This window comes from Opisthocomus hoazin, chromosome 4 (assembly GCF_030867145.1).
Source record: "Opisthocomus hoazin isolate bOpiHoa1 chromosome 4, bOpiHoa1.hap1, whole genome shotgun sequence".
NCBI classification, from domain to species: domain Eukaryota; kingdom Metazoa; phylum Chordata; class Aves; order Opisthocomiformes; family Opisthocomidae; genus Opisthocomus; species Opisthocomus hoazin.
Genome location: NC_134417.1, coordinates 64158307 through 64174048, shown reverse-complemented (window position 1 = coordinate 64174048; position 15742 = coordinate 64158307). Strand labels below are relative to the sequence as shown.

Below are 15742 nucleotides of genomic sequence, written 5' to 3'. Positions count from 1 at the left end.
TTTAGTTTCTTCTTTGTGCAGGCAAGTAAACAACTTCAACTGATAGTCAGCTGGAGTTTTGTCTCTGAAGGTTTGTATGTTGATGTCATTTTCTGCTGGAATTGCCACTACACAGAGTTCGCGCAAGACAGTGTTTTTCTACTGTCAGTGACAACTTGATCTTCTGGGGTTGGTCTCCCAGATGGTCACAAATATACAGATGTCATCAACAATACATACTGTGAGCTTCTCTTGCCTACTTCACTTCTGTTCGGATTGTGTTTTTGGCACGTTATAATCAGCTAGTTTAACATATATAAGGAGATGTGGCATTGGGAAAGGAGTTCCTATGAGAAGATGTCAAATATGGCAAAAATGCTATTCATCAACTTCTGTTGCTCATGTAGATACCAATTTAAAGTGTATCTAAATGTATTTTTGATAGGTCAGCCAAGGCTTTTTCCAGCGGTGAGTTTTCACAGTCCCATCAAATTATCATTATTAGAAGGGATTTTCTGAAAGCCAGCAGTCATTTGTGCTGCTTTCATTGGTGGGGACATCTCATTAAGAAACTCTGAATACGTCCAAAACCTAGTGAAAGGACAATATTATTTGTGTATGTGTTTTGAAGTAAAATCAAATATGTGTATTGGTGACTGTTTCTTGACTCATAGTGTTCCAGAATGAAAATAGTGTTAATTAGATCGTGCAGCTTATAAAATACAAATAAATTGCAGAGGTGTTCCAAAAGGATATAACTCAAAATCAATTTTGAATTGTTCCCTTATGTTTTTAATTTATGGAATTCTTTATTGCAGGCTCGAATCAATGCCAGGCTACAGCAGTATCGTGCCAAGGCGGAGCTGGCCCGCACCACCAGGCCTCAGGCTTGGGTTCCCAGGGAGAAGCTACCACGACCACTTACTAGCAGTGCTTCAGCCATACGTAAGCTTATGCGCAAAGCTGAGTTAATGGGAATTAGTACAGACATTTTTCCAGTGGATACTTCAGATACTAGTTCCAGTGTTGATGGAAGAAGAAAACATAAACAACCAGCTCTCACTGCTGATTTTGTGAATTATTACCTTGGTAAGAATGAAAATTGCATATTTTTCTCCATTAAAAAGTATCATTATGCTGTATCTGTACTGTGCTGATTCATTGGCTTTTTAATTTTTCTTGTGTTTCGTTATTGATAGATAAATATGAATTATGGCTTCATTTTAGATCAGGTATATTGTTATTTGGTATCTGTATTTACACAGAAAGGTAGTGATTTTTGAAAAAAAAATTTCAGAAAAGAAGAAAACCTTTCAAATATGAACAGGAGGCAGTGTCTTTGCTAGGAAGGGAGTGGAAGCATAGGTACCTTTGGTGTCGTTTGTTTTTTTTTTCTTGCGTTTTCCTCCCTTTCTGTGTGTAATAGTGTGATTTTGTCGTTGGGACTGGAAACTACATGACTGATCAAAGCTCACTGTTTAAATAACTATGCTAGTTATGCAGCAGAAAGTAAATGTTGTAACTGTTCATTCTGTTCAGTTTGTGTAATAAACCTGTAGGCTATGGTTTTGTGTTTTTGTTATTTTGGTTTTATGCTTTTCATTGCTTCACTTTTTTCAGTGCATAAAACTGGAAAGTATAGCCAAGAATAGTAATGCAATTTTCTTTTAAATAGAGAGAAATATGCGCATGATTCAAATCCAGGAGAATATGGCTGAACAGAAGAATATCAAGGATAAATTAGAAAATGAGCAAGAAAAACTTCATGTGGAGTATAATAAGGTGAAGAAAAAGGGATAATAAACCATTGTACAGTTTTAGTATTGCTGCTGTTAACTTTTATAGCATTTTGCTTTCCGAACAAAATGACTTGGAAAGAAAGATACAAACCATTCTTTGTTTAAAAGTAGTATTTAAAAATATTTTTCCTCTTTTAAAAATATTCTGTGTTCCACTGCCTCCAGCCCCATGCAAGCAGAATCAACTTGCAAAATGTCGGCTGGGCACAAGTTCTGTAACTGACCCCACTGAGAGCTCCGGTAACGAATTGCATGTGGACAGACAGATCCCTCTCATGAGTGAATTGTGTCTTAAGGCCCTGCTTTTTTTCATTCTTTTGAGGCTTTGAGACAACAGAATTTGAGTCCTTTCTTTCTCTCTGGTTTTTTTTTTTCTTTTTTGTTTTGCTTTGTTTTGTTGGTGTGTAGCTCTAGGTTCTTTTTGAACTTGCTTGGAATCCTACTTCGTAATTAGGAAACTAGGATTGTCAGTGTTTGTTTATTTATTTATTTATGTCAGCTTCTACTGCAGTTGTGTTCATCCTAGATTTAGTGACTTAAATTTTTCAGGCTGAAATAATCAGTATTCATCCATAGTGTCCTCGGAGTGTTTTGTTTGAGAACAGGAGATTTGGGACCCATAAATGATGGCATTGCTCTCCCAAAATGTTGCTAGTGTAATTTTTTATTAACTAATCATCATGGTTAAAAAAGTGTTTTTTTAAATTGCATTTTTACAAAATAATTATTTATTTATTTTAATCTTTAAATATTTTTAAATGCAACATAAAAATACTGTGTCTTTTGTGACAGATGACATGCTGCAATTCTTGCTGAATTCAGCAACATATAAAATGATGGTTAGTGATGACAAAAAATAGTGTTACTATTAAATCTTAAACTGTTGGGTGTGTGTTTTAAATAAGAACATACGGAAATGAAGCAGCAGGTCCTTGTGAACTGCCCAAAGATGATAAAGAGAAGGAGATTGTGTGGGGGGCTTTTCAGCAAATTAATAGGTTTTATATGCTGTGTGGTAACTAACAGTTACTTCCAGAAGAAAAAAAACCATTTTTGTCTGCTTGCATCCTTTAATAAATTACATCTTTTTCTGTAAGAGTGAGTGAATGCTCTATGATAATGCAATATAGAGCTTGAATTCATTTATGTGGTTATTTGTTATACTCTTGGTGCTGAAGTAGTGTGGAGAACATATACAAGATGTCACTGTATTTTAGTTTTGTTTTCTAGTTGACTTTATGAAACCTTATACTCAAGCTGAAATGCTTCAGATCTTTACAAGATAGGTGGCTGCCCAGGTTTTCATCTTAGTTCCATTAAATTGCTGAATGATTGCACTGGTCTCAGCTATATTGACATGAGTTTGATTGTTTCTTAATCCCACAATAAAGTAATGCACCCTAGATTGGTAAGAAGTTTAATAAAATTTATTAGATAGTTGTTAGTGGATTTTCATTCCTGTTGTTTTTTTCTTTAACTCTTCAGCTGTGTGAGTCCTTGGAAGAGCTACAAAATATGAATGGGAAACTGCGAAATGAAGGGCAAGGCATTTGGGCTCTGCTGGGTAGAATCATTGGACAGGTTGGTTGGTTTCTCCACCACCCCCCCCCCCCTTTTATAGTTCATAGGCAGACCTGGTTTTCCAAGGATAGGCCTTTTTGTTTCTGTCTGTCACTTCTGTGACCAAATACCTTGATTTGATCAGACCCAGGCTTTACTCTGGGAATAATGTTTCCTGATTGAAATATCTAGACTTCTGCAAACCACCTACTGGGAACTTGTAGCTTAATTTTGTTGTTGTAATAGCAGTCTTGTTTGCAAAATTCTTTCATTTGGTATAACTGATTGACCTGTCATTTGTGATGAACTTTAACATGAAGCGTGAGTTAATCCTACCATTTTTGTCTCCACTTTGTGCTTAGTTACTGTAGGCTTCAAATGATACAATAGCTCTTTATGGCTTTTATAAGATATAAATCTTTAAAACTACAGTATATATGTGATGGTTTTTAACTGGACAAAGCAGAATATTTTGGTGAAATGAATATAAATATCTAGGAGAACAGAAAATCTGAATTACTTCCTGTTGCCAGCAGTTATCTTTGTTCTCATTGATACGCATGGGAGAAAGAAGTATAGATTCTTGCCATGTTTTGATATATGTTTTGTGTCAAAAGTATTAAATGACAACGAACATTTTGGATGTCAGAGAGAGACTGAAATGATTTCCAATAATGATTTTGAGGAAAATTTGACGAAACTGTTCATTGTGAAAATGCAGACATACACACAGTTTTGTTGTGCCCTTTGGTACTGCTGAGTTTGTGCTGCTCTTTAGAAAATAAAGCTTATCCTTTCTTTATGCAGTAGTAGTTCTTACAGTATGCTAGCTTTTTCTGGTTTATTTGTCCGCCTGTCTTTTCTACTTGTGAAGAAAGATTCTCACATAACGTGTCTCTTGAATCAAGATATTTTTTTTTTTCCCCTCCTTTTTAAGATGGCTTTGAGTAAGTATTCACAAATATATTTCCTGGTGCAAATGTTACTAAATTAAAAAAAAAAAAGAAGAAAAGTTACGTAGAATTCATTTGCACAGCTTGCATGACATTTTTTTTCCAGTTGGTTGAACAGATGCAGACCCACGGGGCTGCTGAGAAATGACTTTGATAGATGGTTGCTGTCTGAGAAGCTAGCATGCTGCAGATTAGTAGAAACCCGAAGAGAATCTCATCTGCTTTGTGGAGGGCTTGGTCCAATAAGATAATTTTTCTAATTAACCTGTCGAGCACCAGTGTAGCTGGGATGTTGGGGAAAATAAACTGCCCCAGTATTCTTCTGTCGATTTTGTGAATTTGCCTTTGTTTGTTTCAGCTGCCTAGACAAATGCATCCTTGTCCACCCCTCTATTTGAAGCTTGAAGAAAAATTTTAAAAGCTAGTATTTGAATGCATTTTTATTCATTGAATTGAAAAAAAAATTAGTGCAATATTACTTTATCCCAGTATGATTTTGTAATATAAACATCTGTAGTAGCTCTTGTCTGCAATATAGCTAGCTAAGCGATTTTCCACTCATAATTTGAGTCTTGTTCTTGAGACTGGAGTGATATTCCCTAAAATTCTGAAGACTCATGTATACTGCATTTGTTCAAATCCAATAGAAATTGAACATACCAGCAATTTTACGTGCTCCTAAGGAAAGGAAACCAAGTAAAAAGGAAGGAGGAACGCAAAAGACGTCTATACTTCCAGCTGTACTTTATAGGCAAGTAATGAAGTCTTGACAGAATAGATACAATATCTAGTAAGTTATAGTTTCACTAAAATGTTTAGATAAAATTGTTTGCTTTGGTTTTGATTAACAAAATGCTTCACAACTGTACATTTTACTTCTGAAGGCTAAGTTGAACAGTAGTGAAATCTTCACCTTAGCACACATCAGTAAGGTTTGGGGTTTTTTTCTAATATGACAGCAGTGCTTTAAGGACAAAGGTAACTCTTTACAGCTGAAAGAGAAGGGTCATTTGTCTCTGTGATGTGAAAACTTTTAACTGGTCATCTTGTCTTTTGAATGTAGTCATCTTTGTTTAATGATTTTGCGAACACTGCTGCTGCTGTTTAGTTACTGTGGCTGAGTGCATAAAACACTTGTCATAATAAGGATTTTTGCTTTTTGCTCATGGGTGGTCAAATGCTTTGGGATATCTTGTGTTTTAAATTTCCCTATTTCTATTAATTCCCAATAAAATAAAACGTGTTCACTTATTCTGGCATTGTTCCACCTTTTCCCACTCTTCTGTAAGGTGTGAAGCTACTGACTTGATTTTAACTGAGCCAAACAGTGGAACATAGACTAGGATCCCAGAGCATGACTGTGCAAAATACACATACCGTCTTGGATCTTCTCTTGCCACCGGCTGAGCAGCGGCATGGTCTGTCACTTATCTAGAGAACAGCAGCCAGGCCTCCAGCCACAGCAAGTGGGCAGTATCTTGTCCAGCTAGCAGGCTAAATGAAGAAGACGGGTTACATAAGTGAAAGTTAATTCTAGTGCTATGAGAGGTGGAAATCTTGAGCACATGGCAGTGGGCTGAGGATTTGGTGATTTAGACCTGTACACAAACAAATAATAGGAGTCGTACTTTGCTAGTTCTTTTTCATTCAAATCCGGTCATTTAGTTCCTCCCACTCTATAATGGAATCAATGAACGCTTCATCTTTTTGAAATAACTAAAATTTAAATTCCAGTAAAATAATAATTAAAAGGAAATGTAATTTCTTGTATTGGGTAATGTATCAACTCATCAGCACAGACCTATTTCAGGGTGCTTGCATTATTGAAGTAAGCATATGATTGTTAAGACTGATAATAGCAGCATAATTTTCTATTTAGGTGTTTGGATGGCACAGGTAGTATTTTTTTCCTTTTGCCAGTGGTACATTTTGTTGAAATATCAGGTGATTACTTACTGGGTAGAGGTCCTCAGAAAAGAAGATTGAAAGCCGTTTTATTGTTAACTGTATTTAGGTGCCTTTTATGCTTTGCTGTGTATAGGTAGAAGCTCCATAAAAAGTAATTGTGCACTTAAATGATGCATTCAAATTGAAGTTGCCACACATTTGTATAGAAACTGGAGAATGTGCTGGGATGTATTGTTTTTTCTTTATGATTTCAAATGTAATTATAATGCTTTTCTGCTACCTTCATTCAAAGTTGTGGAATTTGCAAGAAGAACCATGATCAACACCTACTGCTACTGTGTGATACTTGTAAACTCCATTACCATCTTGGTTGCCTGGATCCGCCTCTTACAAGGATGCCAAGGAAGACCAAGAACAGTTACTGGTAAGAGTGCAGTTGGTGTGTTGTCTTGTGCTATATCTGTACTTAAACATGAATAGACTTGCAGATTCTAGGTGCTTTAGACATCTCTATAATGCAGACTGAACTGAGTTATTTTATTTTCGGGTTATTAGCACTGATATTTCAAGGTAACAAAAATAGTTATAAAGATTTTTTTCATTATTAGGCACTGTGTAGAAATAGATTATAGCTTTAATTTTCTTAGTTTTCAAGTTCATTTGTGATTATTAATGCTGCTGTATAATAATGATAGGAAACTATAGGCTACCTTCAGGAAATGAAAGACTTGGTTTTGTGTTAATTTTAGGACCCAGATATGCAACACTCTGTCCAGATCTTTGGGAAGATACATGTAAATACTTACAAGTAAACTTTTAAGTAGTAGATCCGTTTATTGCAATATGGGAAATCAATTGGGTTTGCTTCTGTCTTACGGCTCTTCTCTGCAGTGGCAGAAGCATATGCATAACTGTGCTTAAATGCAGTTACATTTACATGAATTAATATTCTTTTTGTGCCAGTGGAGCAGAACAAAAGCTAAGTGGTACAATGGAGGACTGATAATGGGGTAAAGGTGCTGATTTCCAACCTCTCATAAAATGAGTGTGCTGCTGTGTTGGGTTAGCATTCTGCCTGTTTCTACACTGTTTTGAACTGTGTTAGAAGCAGTTATTCAGAAGCAGTTTTTATCTAGCAAGAAGTTAGTGTACAGCATCTCCAGGAATCATCATCACCTCATCTGAACATTAAGGTACCAAATCAGAATAGTATGAGAATTCCCTCTAAAAATACAATAAAACTGTTTTAATTGAGAAAACTTGGTTGTATATTTTTCTTCATATGCCTCTTAATTTTTTTTTAATTTTTTAAATATTTCTATAAAACATCTACTTCAGTCATCTTTTTGTGTGGTTTTGATGATTGTGTGGAGAGCAAGATGGCTGATACATGAAATAAGAGATCTCTTGGTTTTTTTGTGTCTTAGAATGACAAATTCTGGATTTACCCCAGTAAATTTAGTAAATTAATAGAGATTTCCTTTAAAAGCTGAAAATCTCGGAAAGGTTTTCACCATCACTAATATTTTTCCGATGTTAATTTTCCTTGGATTATGCAATGTAGTCTGTGATTTTTGACTTTTCATTATTTCAAGGGCATTCTGAGTTCTTTGGTCAAATTTCCTAAGTAGTTATGTTAAATTGAAGCTTTTTTTTTCTTTTTTGGTAGCTTGTGCATTTGCACAGGAGGTTCTTGATTTTTGTTCTACATTTCAACGAAGCTGAAAAGGCTTACTAAAAGCCATCAGTCCGAAAAGATGTAAGACTACAATTCTCAGTAGGTGTTAAAGGCAAAATAGGTCAGGTTAGGTAGTAAAACTCTTTCATTTCAAAGCTATAACTTCGCTTTGTTGTGAATTTCATGCTTCAATTATATCTCAGATCACAAACGTAGCTTTTACTTCTAATTAGCTAGGGCATATTCTGGAGTGTGAGATTATAGCAGACAAATTGAGCTGTATTGATTGCATTCTTTTCATCATTGGACATGCCTTTATGTATTCTTTTCAGGATCAGTAGAGAGAATATAGAATGGACCCTTGATCTGAGTTCAGGAGGTTTTTCCCCCCTGCTGTTTTGAATGCAAGTTTAATCTTTTGATTAAGCTATGAAGAAAAGTACAGGGTTTTTTTATACGTGGGCCATGTATTTTTCAGTTGTTTGTATAGGGTATAATGGGAACTTACACAAAAAGGTAAAGCAAGAAAATGGGTATAGTGGGAAATATCTTGAAGCATTAGGAAGGTTGAAAGACTTTAAAGTGGTTAAAAATGTTGACTTGAGTCCTCTTTTAAATAGTAAGCAGGAAACAGTTAAAAATAATTGTTTCTTAATATTTTTGCTTTCTATTCCATTATCACTGCTTAATCATTTACTCATAATTGCTATCTTGAGCCTTTGAAAAAGGTTTGATGATTAGTCATACACTTTGTCAATACATATTTATTTAAACATTGGGTAGTTTAGCATGAGTTTATTCCATATGCTTCGTATTTTGTACTCTATTTGAGGATGCTAAATGATTCAGCTTATGTGTCCAATGCTATGTAGATTAGTTAATAGTTATACGTTTTGTCCATTTCGTGCTCAACATTTAGTAGAAATATAAATTACAGTATACAAAAAAGAATTTTGAAATTGTTTAACTAAATCCACTATTACATGTAATGGTAAGAAAAAAATATTTTTTACATTTAAATGCTAATTTGTTAAACAAAGCACAAATTATAATTAGTTATCTCAATGTTTCTAAACATTAAAAGCAGGTAATGATTTTAGTCTTAGTGAAATTGTGGTAAGAGTTTAGACGTGGTGAGCATCAGTGTCTCACAGCTTATTAGAAACTTGTTTCAAGCATTTAACACTAAGAAGTTCCGCTGTTCAAAGCCTGACAGTTTTCTGCAAGGTAACATTTATACATCTTGAATATTTTAGAAGGAAATTGTTTGTAATGTAGTGAGTTCAAAGCCTGTACTCATTTCAGATGGATCTGTTTTGAGAGGAAGAGCATAACAACTGTTTTATGTAATAAAACATGAAAACATTAATTTTTGTCTGCTCTGATGTGGTGCTTTCGAAGTAGACCAGCAGTTCTAATCATAGAGTAAAATGCTGTGGCATACTTTTATTTAAAAATGTGGAAATTTTCAGTTTCTTAGAAATCCTTGTGATTAAACACTAGAATATTATTTGGATTCACATGTTATCATAAAATTAAGTCTTGTCATTCTCTCTGACAATTGGTGTGCTTTTATGCTTCTGCCCATTCTAGATGGGCTGGAAACTGTGTATTTTCCTGGTAGAGAATGATATGAACTGATACAAAAGCAATACAGAAGTATGGACAGACAATACAATGAATCAAAATCTGATTGTGAAATATTGATATTTTCATTAAGAAAATACTTGGCAGCTACCGACAGAGACTAGCTCTTTCTATTGAAATGAGATTACTGAAAAATAGTAATAACTTCTGGTAGCGTATGAGGTGCTGAGGACTGAGATGAACCAAACAAGGACTAAAGATCGTAACAGGCTTAGTGTTTTTTATTTTCCTTCTGGAAGGCCAAGTTATAGTGGTAACTGCTGTGGGGAGTATTGGCCACAGGACAGAGTGAGCTGTGGCGTTTCAGACCCATAGTCCCGTGAACACTCATTCGGTATCTGTATGTTGATTCATATTCCTGACTCCACTCATTCAGTACTGATCCACCACATGTTGATTGTTTTTTCATCCTGAATCACTGGATAATGATACAAAATTATTAATTTCTAGAAGTGTGAGTGCAATATAAAATTGCATATAACACAGATTTTTATGTATTTATCACTTACCCTAATTGAAGGATGTTGGAGGTCGTTGCAAATGCCAAATTTTCAGTACCTTTACTGTTCGAAAGAGGTTCTTCGAAGCTCTTTGACAAACTATTTTTGGTTCATATTTACTGTCTTTTATCTCCAGAATAAGAGCAGTCCTCCTTTTTTCCACTTCCAGTACATCATTCAATATGTGTGATTTATTCAAATTACCAGAGCACAGGTGTCATCTTAAATCTATGGTCCATGTTTCTCAAGGTCAAAGTGGTTTAATTCTTTGCTAACACTGCAAGAAGTGATTTATCACAGAGTATGTGTATGAGACCTGTTTCGTCCTAATTAAAAACAAGCCAAACTAATTAATAACTGTACAGTTTTCCTTTTTAAACACTGAGGGCAGAACTGTTTCCTGGAAGCGCTGCAGTGGTGTTCACTCGGCACAGAACACTTAAATTTACGCTTTTCACAGTAAGCACTGTGTGCAGAGGATGCTAGTTTCCTCCAAATCGCTTCTGGCCTAATGCCCAGTTGTGCTTATAAGAACAAGCGTCTTGCTCGAACCGAGGCCTTTGTATTTCTGTCACACAAGCCACTCTAAAACTATGTCTCATAACACAGTTAAGGCAGTCAAATTCATCTGCAATGTGATAAATGAACAAAACCTCAGTTTTTTCCTAATTTTTGTAGTGTTACCTTTTCAATAAAATATTTTCTCATGTTTTTATCTGGTTTTCTGTCTTGTATAGCAAAGATGTTTTTTGCTTCATTATTAAAATTTCAAAAATGAAAACAGATTCATGTAAAGTTTACCAGTGTGTTGGCTTTGAATCCTGTTTGTGAGATCTTCAGCTTTGTGACCTTTCATTTATTAAGGAATGGTGTTCAGTGTTTCTTCAGCTTTTCTCATCATCTTTTCACAAATTTCTGTGTGCCAGGCCCATCAGTTAAAGTGCATTTAGATTTTTTTGATGTGTAAAGCTGCAGCGTACAGAAGCATCATAATGTCATTGTTTGCACTAATTTTTTTGCAAAATAATGGGGTTTTCTCTCTACGGTTTTCATTGCCACTTCACCAGAAAACCACCCCATCTCCAAACTGTCTCTCCCCTTTCTGTTTTCTCAGTGGTGTAGGTGTTCACTTTTTCACTTTGTAACAATTTCTGGGTTAAAGGCCTCATGCCGTCAGTTTCTAAAAATTCATGGGCAGAAACCACTCTTTGGTCTTTGAGTGCTTACTAAAGCCCCAAAGTCAAGTCCCATTAGAGGTTCACATGTTTCTTGAAGCTGTCCATACTCAAAAATCTATTCATCACCAGGCAATGCAGAAACATTTGCATCATGCAGTTACACAAAAAGTGTTTCAGTGTTAGCCTGGACCATTAATAATTTTTGAAAATTAATAATAGGTATTCATTTTCACTTGCTGTTCTTGACGCTTTTGCTAGTGAGTTGAGACTATCCGTTTGCTTTGTGAGATGGGAAGGTATCACCGTGAAGGTGGTGGGGCACTGAAAAAGGTTGCCCAAAGAAGTTGTAGATGCCCCCTCTCTCGAAGTGTTGAAGGCCAGGCTGGATGGGGCTTTGAGCAACCTGGTGTAGTGGAAAGTGTCCCTGCCCATGGCAGGGACGGTGATACTAGATGGTCGTTAAGGTCTCTTCCAACCCAAACCATTCTGTGATTCTATGACTCTGTTTCTGGTACCATTGGTTCTTATACCAAGTCATACAGAAAACACAACAAAACCATGCAGTGTTTTTTCTTGAGTAGGTTATTAGCGCTTAATCATAGACTTTCTGTATTATTAAAAGGTTTCATATTATCACTGACATTTCTTGATAGATCAAACATTTCCAGTAATTTTTAGTAGAAGGCACATTTTAATAGTAGACATATTATTGCCTACTACAGATTTTATCTGAGAGTCTAGATTAGGCAATTCCAGACTGAAAACAAAACAAAACCTGTGTACAGAAGTTGTATCTTTGACAGCGTTTCTTGTGTTAATTTGCTTGTGCTGCATGCCAATGCTTGCAAATTTAGAGGTAGTCAAAAGTTGTTGGAAGAGTTGGAAAGATGACCAGTTGTGGTAGGTTCACTATTCACTGATTGTCCTTAAAGAGGTGAAATTAAATGAGTGTGACTTTAGCGTAGCCAAAAGAAGGAGGAGGAGTCATATGTCTGCTTTCAATAAATATATTTGGATTAAACAGCAGAGTGGGAAAAGAGTTCTTTAAACTCAAGAACCATCTTGAAATAAACCATAATAGGAGCTGAAAGTTAGGAGATTGTTTCCAAGTCAGAGGAGTGTGTGTGTGTCTGTAATAGCTTTTCTGTGGGCCCTATGGGAGCTACCAACCAAACTACATTATAGTTGAAGCTTGACTGCTTTGTAATAGGCTTCATAAGGCGTGGTTGCCTGTGATAGTAGAGGCTGTTCCAGTAAATCAATAGGTTGCTTGTAAGTTCATGTTTATAACTTTCCTTTTTTCCCCTCACCTTTCATTTATTTGTGAAGTTTTATTCTGTGATTCCACCCCAGTCCCGTCCCCATCATGATATAATTTTGCAGCTTGGTTTTTGTAGGTCTAGCTTTTTTCTGCTTTTGATTGCTGAGACAGTTGCACCACCTGTTTCAGAGTAAGCTTGGTCATAAAAATGGAATTTCAGGAACTTGTATGCAGTACATTATCTGTTGATTGAGATGTTTCTTGTCTTCCTCACTAACATAAAAGTTAAAATATTTATTTATATTTAAGTAGGGCCCTAATGAAACTAAGGTACTTTACTGATCTGCATAGTTAGTTTCTGTACAAGTGTCTGAGCTTATGTAGCAGTGTCTTTCCCTTTTAACACTGCAGAGCTGAAAACCAGGAATTATATCAATTATGGGTGTAAGGGGTAGATCCAAGAGACTGGGTTACCAACTCCAAATGTTGCTGTAAAAGCATACTACTGTTTTTTTTTTTGTCTTATAAAAATTCAATTTTTTTAATGCTGCTCTTTGGTTGTAGAATGCTTTTTTTTTAATTTATGTGTAGTACATATTTTTACCGTAACAGTGGGGAAAATAAACTTTTTGTAAGAATTGCTCATCACAGTATTTTGGAACACTTTCATAGCTATTGCTTACATCTGCATAAGCAGATCATAGTAAGTACTTCCAGTTGTGCTTTCCAGTACCTAAGTTAATGACATGACTGATGCTGCAGTATTAGGGAGGGTTGTGGTCTCTGATGCTTGCCAAACAGAAAATCTCCTTAGAGTTTTGAGCTGGACAACTTGAAGACAATGAGTCATATAAAAGTAAAGAACACAAAGTAACCTTCAGCTAAGCAGACACACAAAATTTTGAGGGAATGCTGTTATCTCTAAAGCTTCTCTTTCCTGTTAGGTCAATGGAGAGCATTTCTCCATAAAATCTTACCATAATAGTAGTCTGTGTGCTTTTGTTTTACTGCAGTGCATGTGTATACATATTTGTGTGTGTTTATGCACACAAATTTATGTAATCATAACTGTAAACAGTGACATATTGTGAATGTTATTATACCTTATATTTTTTTATTGGTTTTAGATTATAGTGTCCTAAAGAGACCTAGAAATACTCACAGGTCCTATGTCTGTAGCGAACTGAGGTTTGTAAATAGCAGGAAGAATAGAGTATTACACACTTATATGCTGGCCCAAAACTGTTTGCAAAGTATAAAAACTGCATAAACCGACTTCCTTGTGTTTTGGCTAATGAAGTCTCCATAGTTACATGAGGAAGGGGAGAGACTGCAATCTGCCCTGTAGTACTTCTGCTTTTCTAGACCAGCAAATACTTCTAGCACTGGCATGTGTCCTATTTCCAGTGGTCTGAAGTGCTTTAGAGATACGTGATTAATCTTCATAACATTATGATGTAGCCACAATTATCTTAATTTTACAGATGGAAAAATTGGAGGAGAAAGGTGTTGCCTTAGCCTAGGTTACACTTGTAAATTACGCAATCCAGGATTAGATCCCCTCTAGTTTCACTTGGTAGCCACTGGTCTGTCTGGCAGACCATGATGACTGCTGTTGTTTTCTGGTATAGCCAGGAGAGATCTGAGATAATACTGCTTGAATTAGTTTGAAAGAATTAGAAAGCATGGAATGTTGATGGCGTTGATCTTGTGTCAGATCTTACTGAAGTTCACAGGAGAGAAATTATTCCTGTTGAATATCTACATGTGGTGAAATCAGCTCAGACACAACGTACATACCTGACTTTGTGCTTTTGTTTAGATATGTGTATGACTTCTTGTCACAAGTGTGTGTTAACATTTAACATCAAATAATTAAATACATGTATTTTGCTTGTCTCCTTCCAAAGCAAATTTGCTCCTTTGTTTAGAGAATTTTAATGTGTGTATCCCTGTTAATGCCAATTAATAGCAGAACATAAGGTTGGGGGTTTTTTTGGTAGTTAATATGACAACAGAGATGAGCTGGAATTTGTTTGAATGGATTTATAGTTTTTTTGAATTGGAAGTGTAATGTGAGAAGGAATTAAAAAAAAAGGCTCTTATCAGTGGATATAATATTTAAGTTTTCATTAACATATTTTTAGTTATTTTCTCCAAGTAAGACAGTTTGATGAATTCCTGTGCTATTAATTCTGTCATGGAGTTTGTTAATAGCCTTACCTTAGCATCTGTTCACTTTTGAAGTTCTAATTGTGAGTTTGTACTTTTTCAGAAACTCAGTAGGCATTGTTTTCAACTTAGTGTTCAGAGTTTGTTGATATACGTCTCTAGCTTGTGTATCTTTAATTGTCTTCACTATTTTTGGGGGGATTAAAACCCACTCCCTTGGAAAATACATATTAAAATTGATTTTCTTAACAGACATTTCTTCTAAATCTCTGCCACTAAAGACTGTTCTCAGAATGAATTCAGCAGCGTGTTGTTGTAAAGATTAAACTGCAGCAGCAGTTACAATAATGAATACATTACAAATCAGTGGGCACCATTAAAAATGGGGATATGGTAGGATGCAAATTGTGAAATACAGCACATCTTTCTTGAAGGTTAAGTCCTACGTTCAAAGTCTCGGTTTTCAAAGTTTAAATACTGTCAAAAAAACCCAGCAATAAGAACATCTTGCCCATTTTTTGCTTAGTTGCTTAAAATATTATATGTTTGAGGGACTTCTTTAGGTGTCCATTGAGTTTCTTGACCTTTGATTTTGTTTTAAACCCAAACACTTCAATATGTTTCTTTTTTTTTCTGATGTGACTGGAGTTTTGAATAGAAAATCTTCCACTTTGCAGGCAATGCTCAGAGTGTGACCAGGCAGGTAGCAGTGACATGGAGGCTGATATCGCCATGGAAACCTTACCAGATGGGACCAAACGATCAAGGAGACAGATTAAGGAACCAGTGAAATTTGTTCCTCAGGATGTGCCACCAGAACCGAAGAAAATTCCAATCAGAAACACGGTAATGATGGTTGAGTTGTTGTTATGCAGCTCGTATTCATAATAGCTTTGTTTAAGATGACTTATGTTTTGGACATTCTGAATTACGGGATTTCAATTTGACTGATGTTGTATTTCTGTTATAAATTCCCTTTCCTCTGTTTAATGCTTTATTACTACTGTTAAATACATAGTTTTGCTGAAGTAAAAAGCTGGGAAACGTGGTACTGAACTGAAGAGCTGTATAAGCTTTTCCTTCTACCTGGGTCATGAAGTCCTCTGT

At 35.5% G+C, this 15742-nt stretch overlaps 1 protein-coding gene across 4 annotated transcripts in view; it reads left to right on the top strand.

Annotated features, from left to right (window-relative positions):
- The window catches only part of PHF14 (PHD finger protein 14), a 166584-nt gene that overhangs the window by 39933 nt on the left and 110909 nt on the right, over positions 1 to 15742 (top strand). For all 4 annotated transcript variants that reach the window (XM_075419260.1, XM_075419261.1, XM_075419259.1 and 1 more), the window contains exons 9-14: positions 798 to 1068; positions 1655 to 1761; positions 3264 to 3359; positions 4939 to 5042; positions 6492 to 6623; positions 15313 to 15481. In XM_075419260.1, the coding sequence (XP_075275375.1) occupies positions 798 to 1068; positions 1655 to 1761; positions 3264 to 3359; positions 4939 to 5042; positions 6492 to 6623; positions 15313 to 15481 (879 nt within the window). The remainder of the gene's footprint in view (positions 1 to 797; positions 1069 to 1654; positions 1762 to 3263; positions 3360 to 4938; positions 5043 to 6491; positions 6624 to 15312; positions 15482 to 15742) is intronic.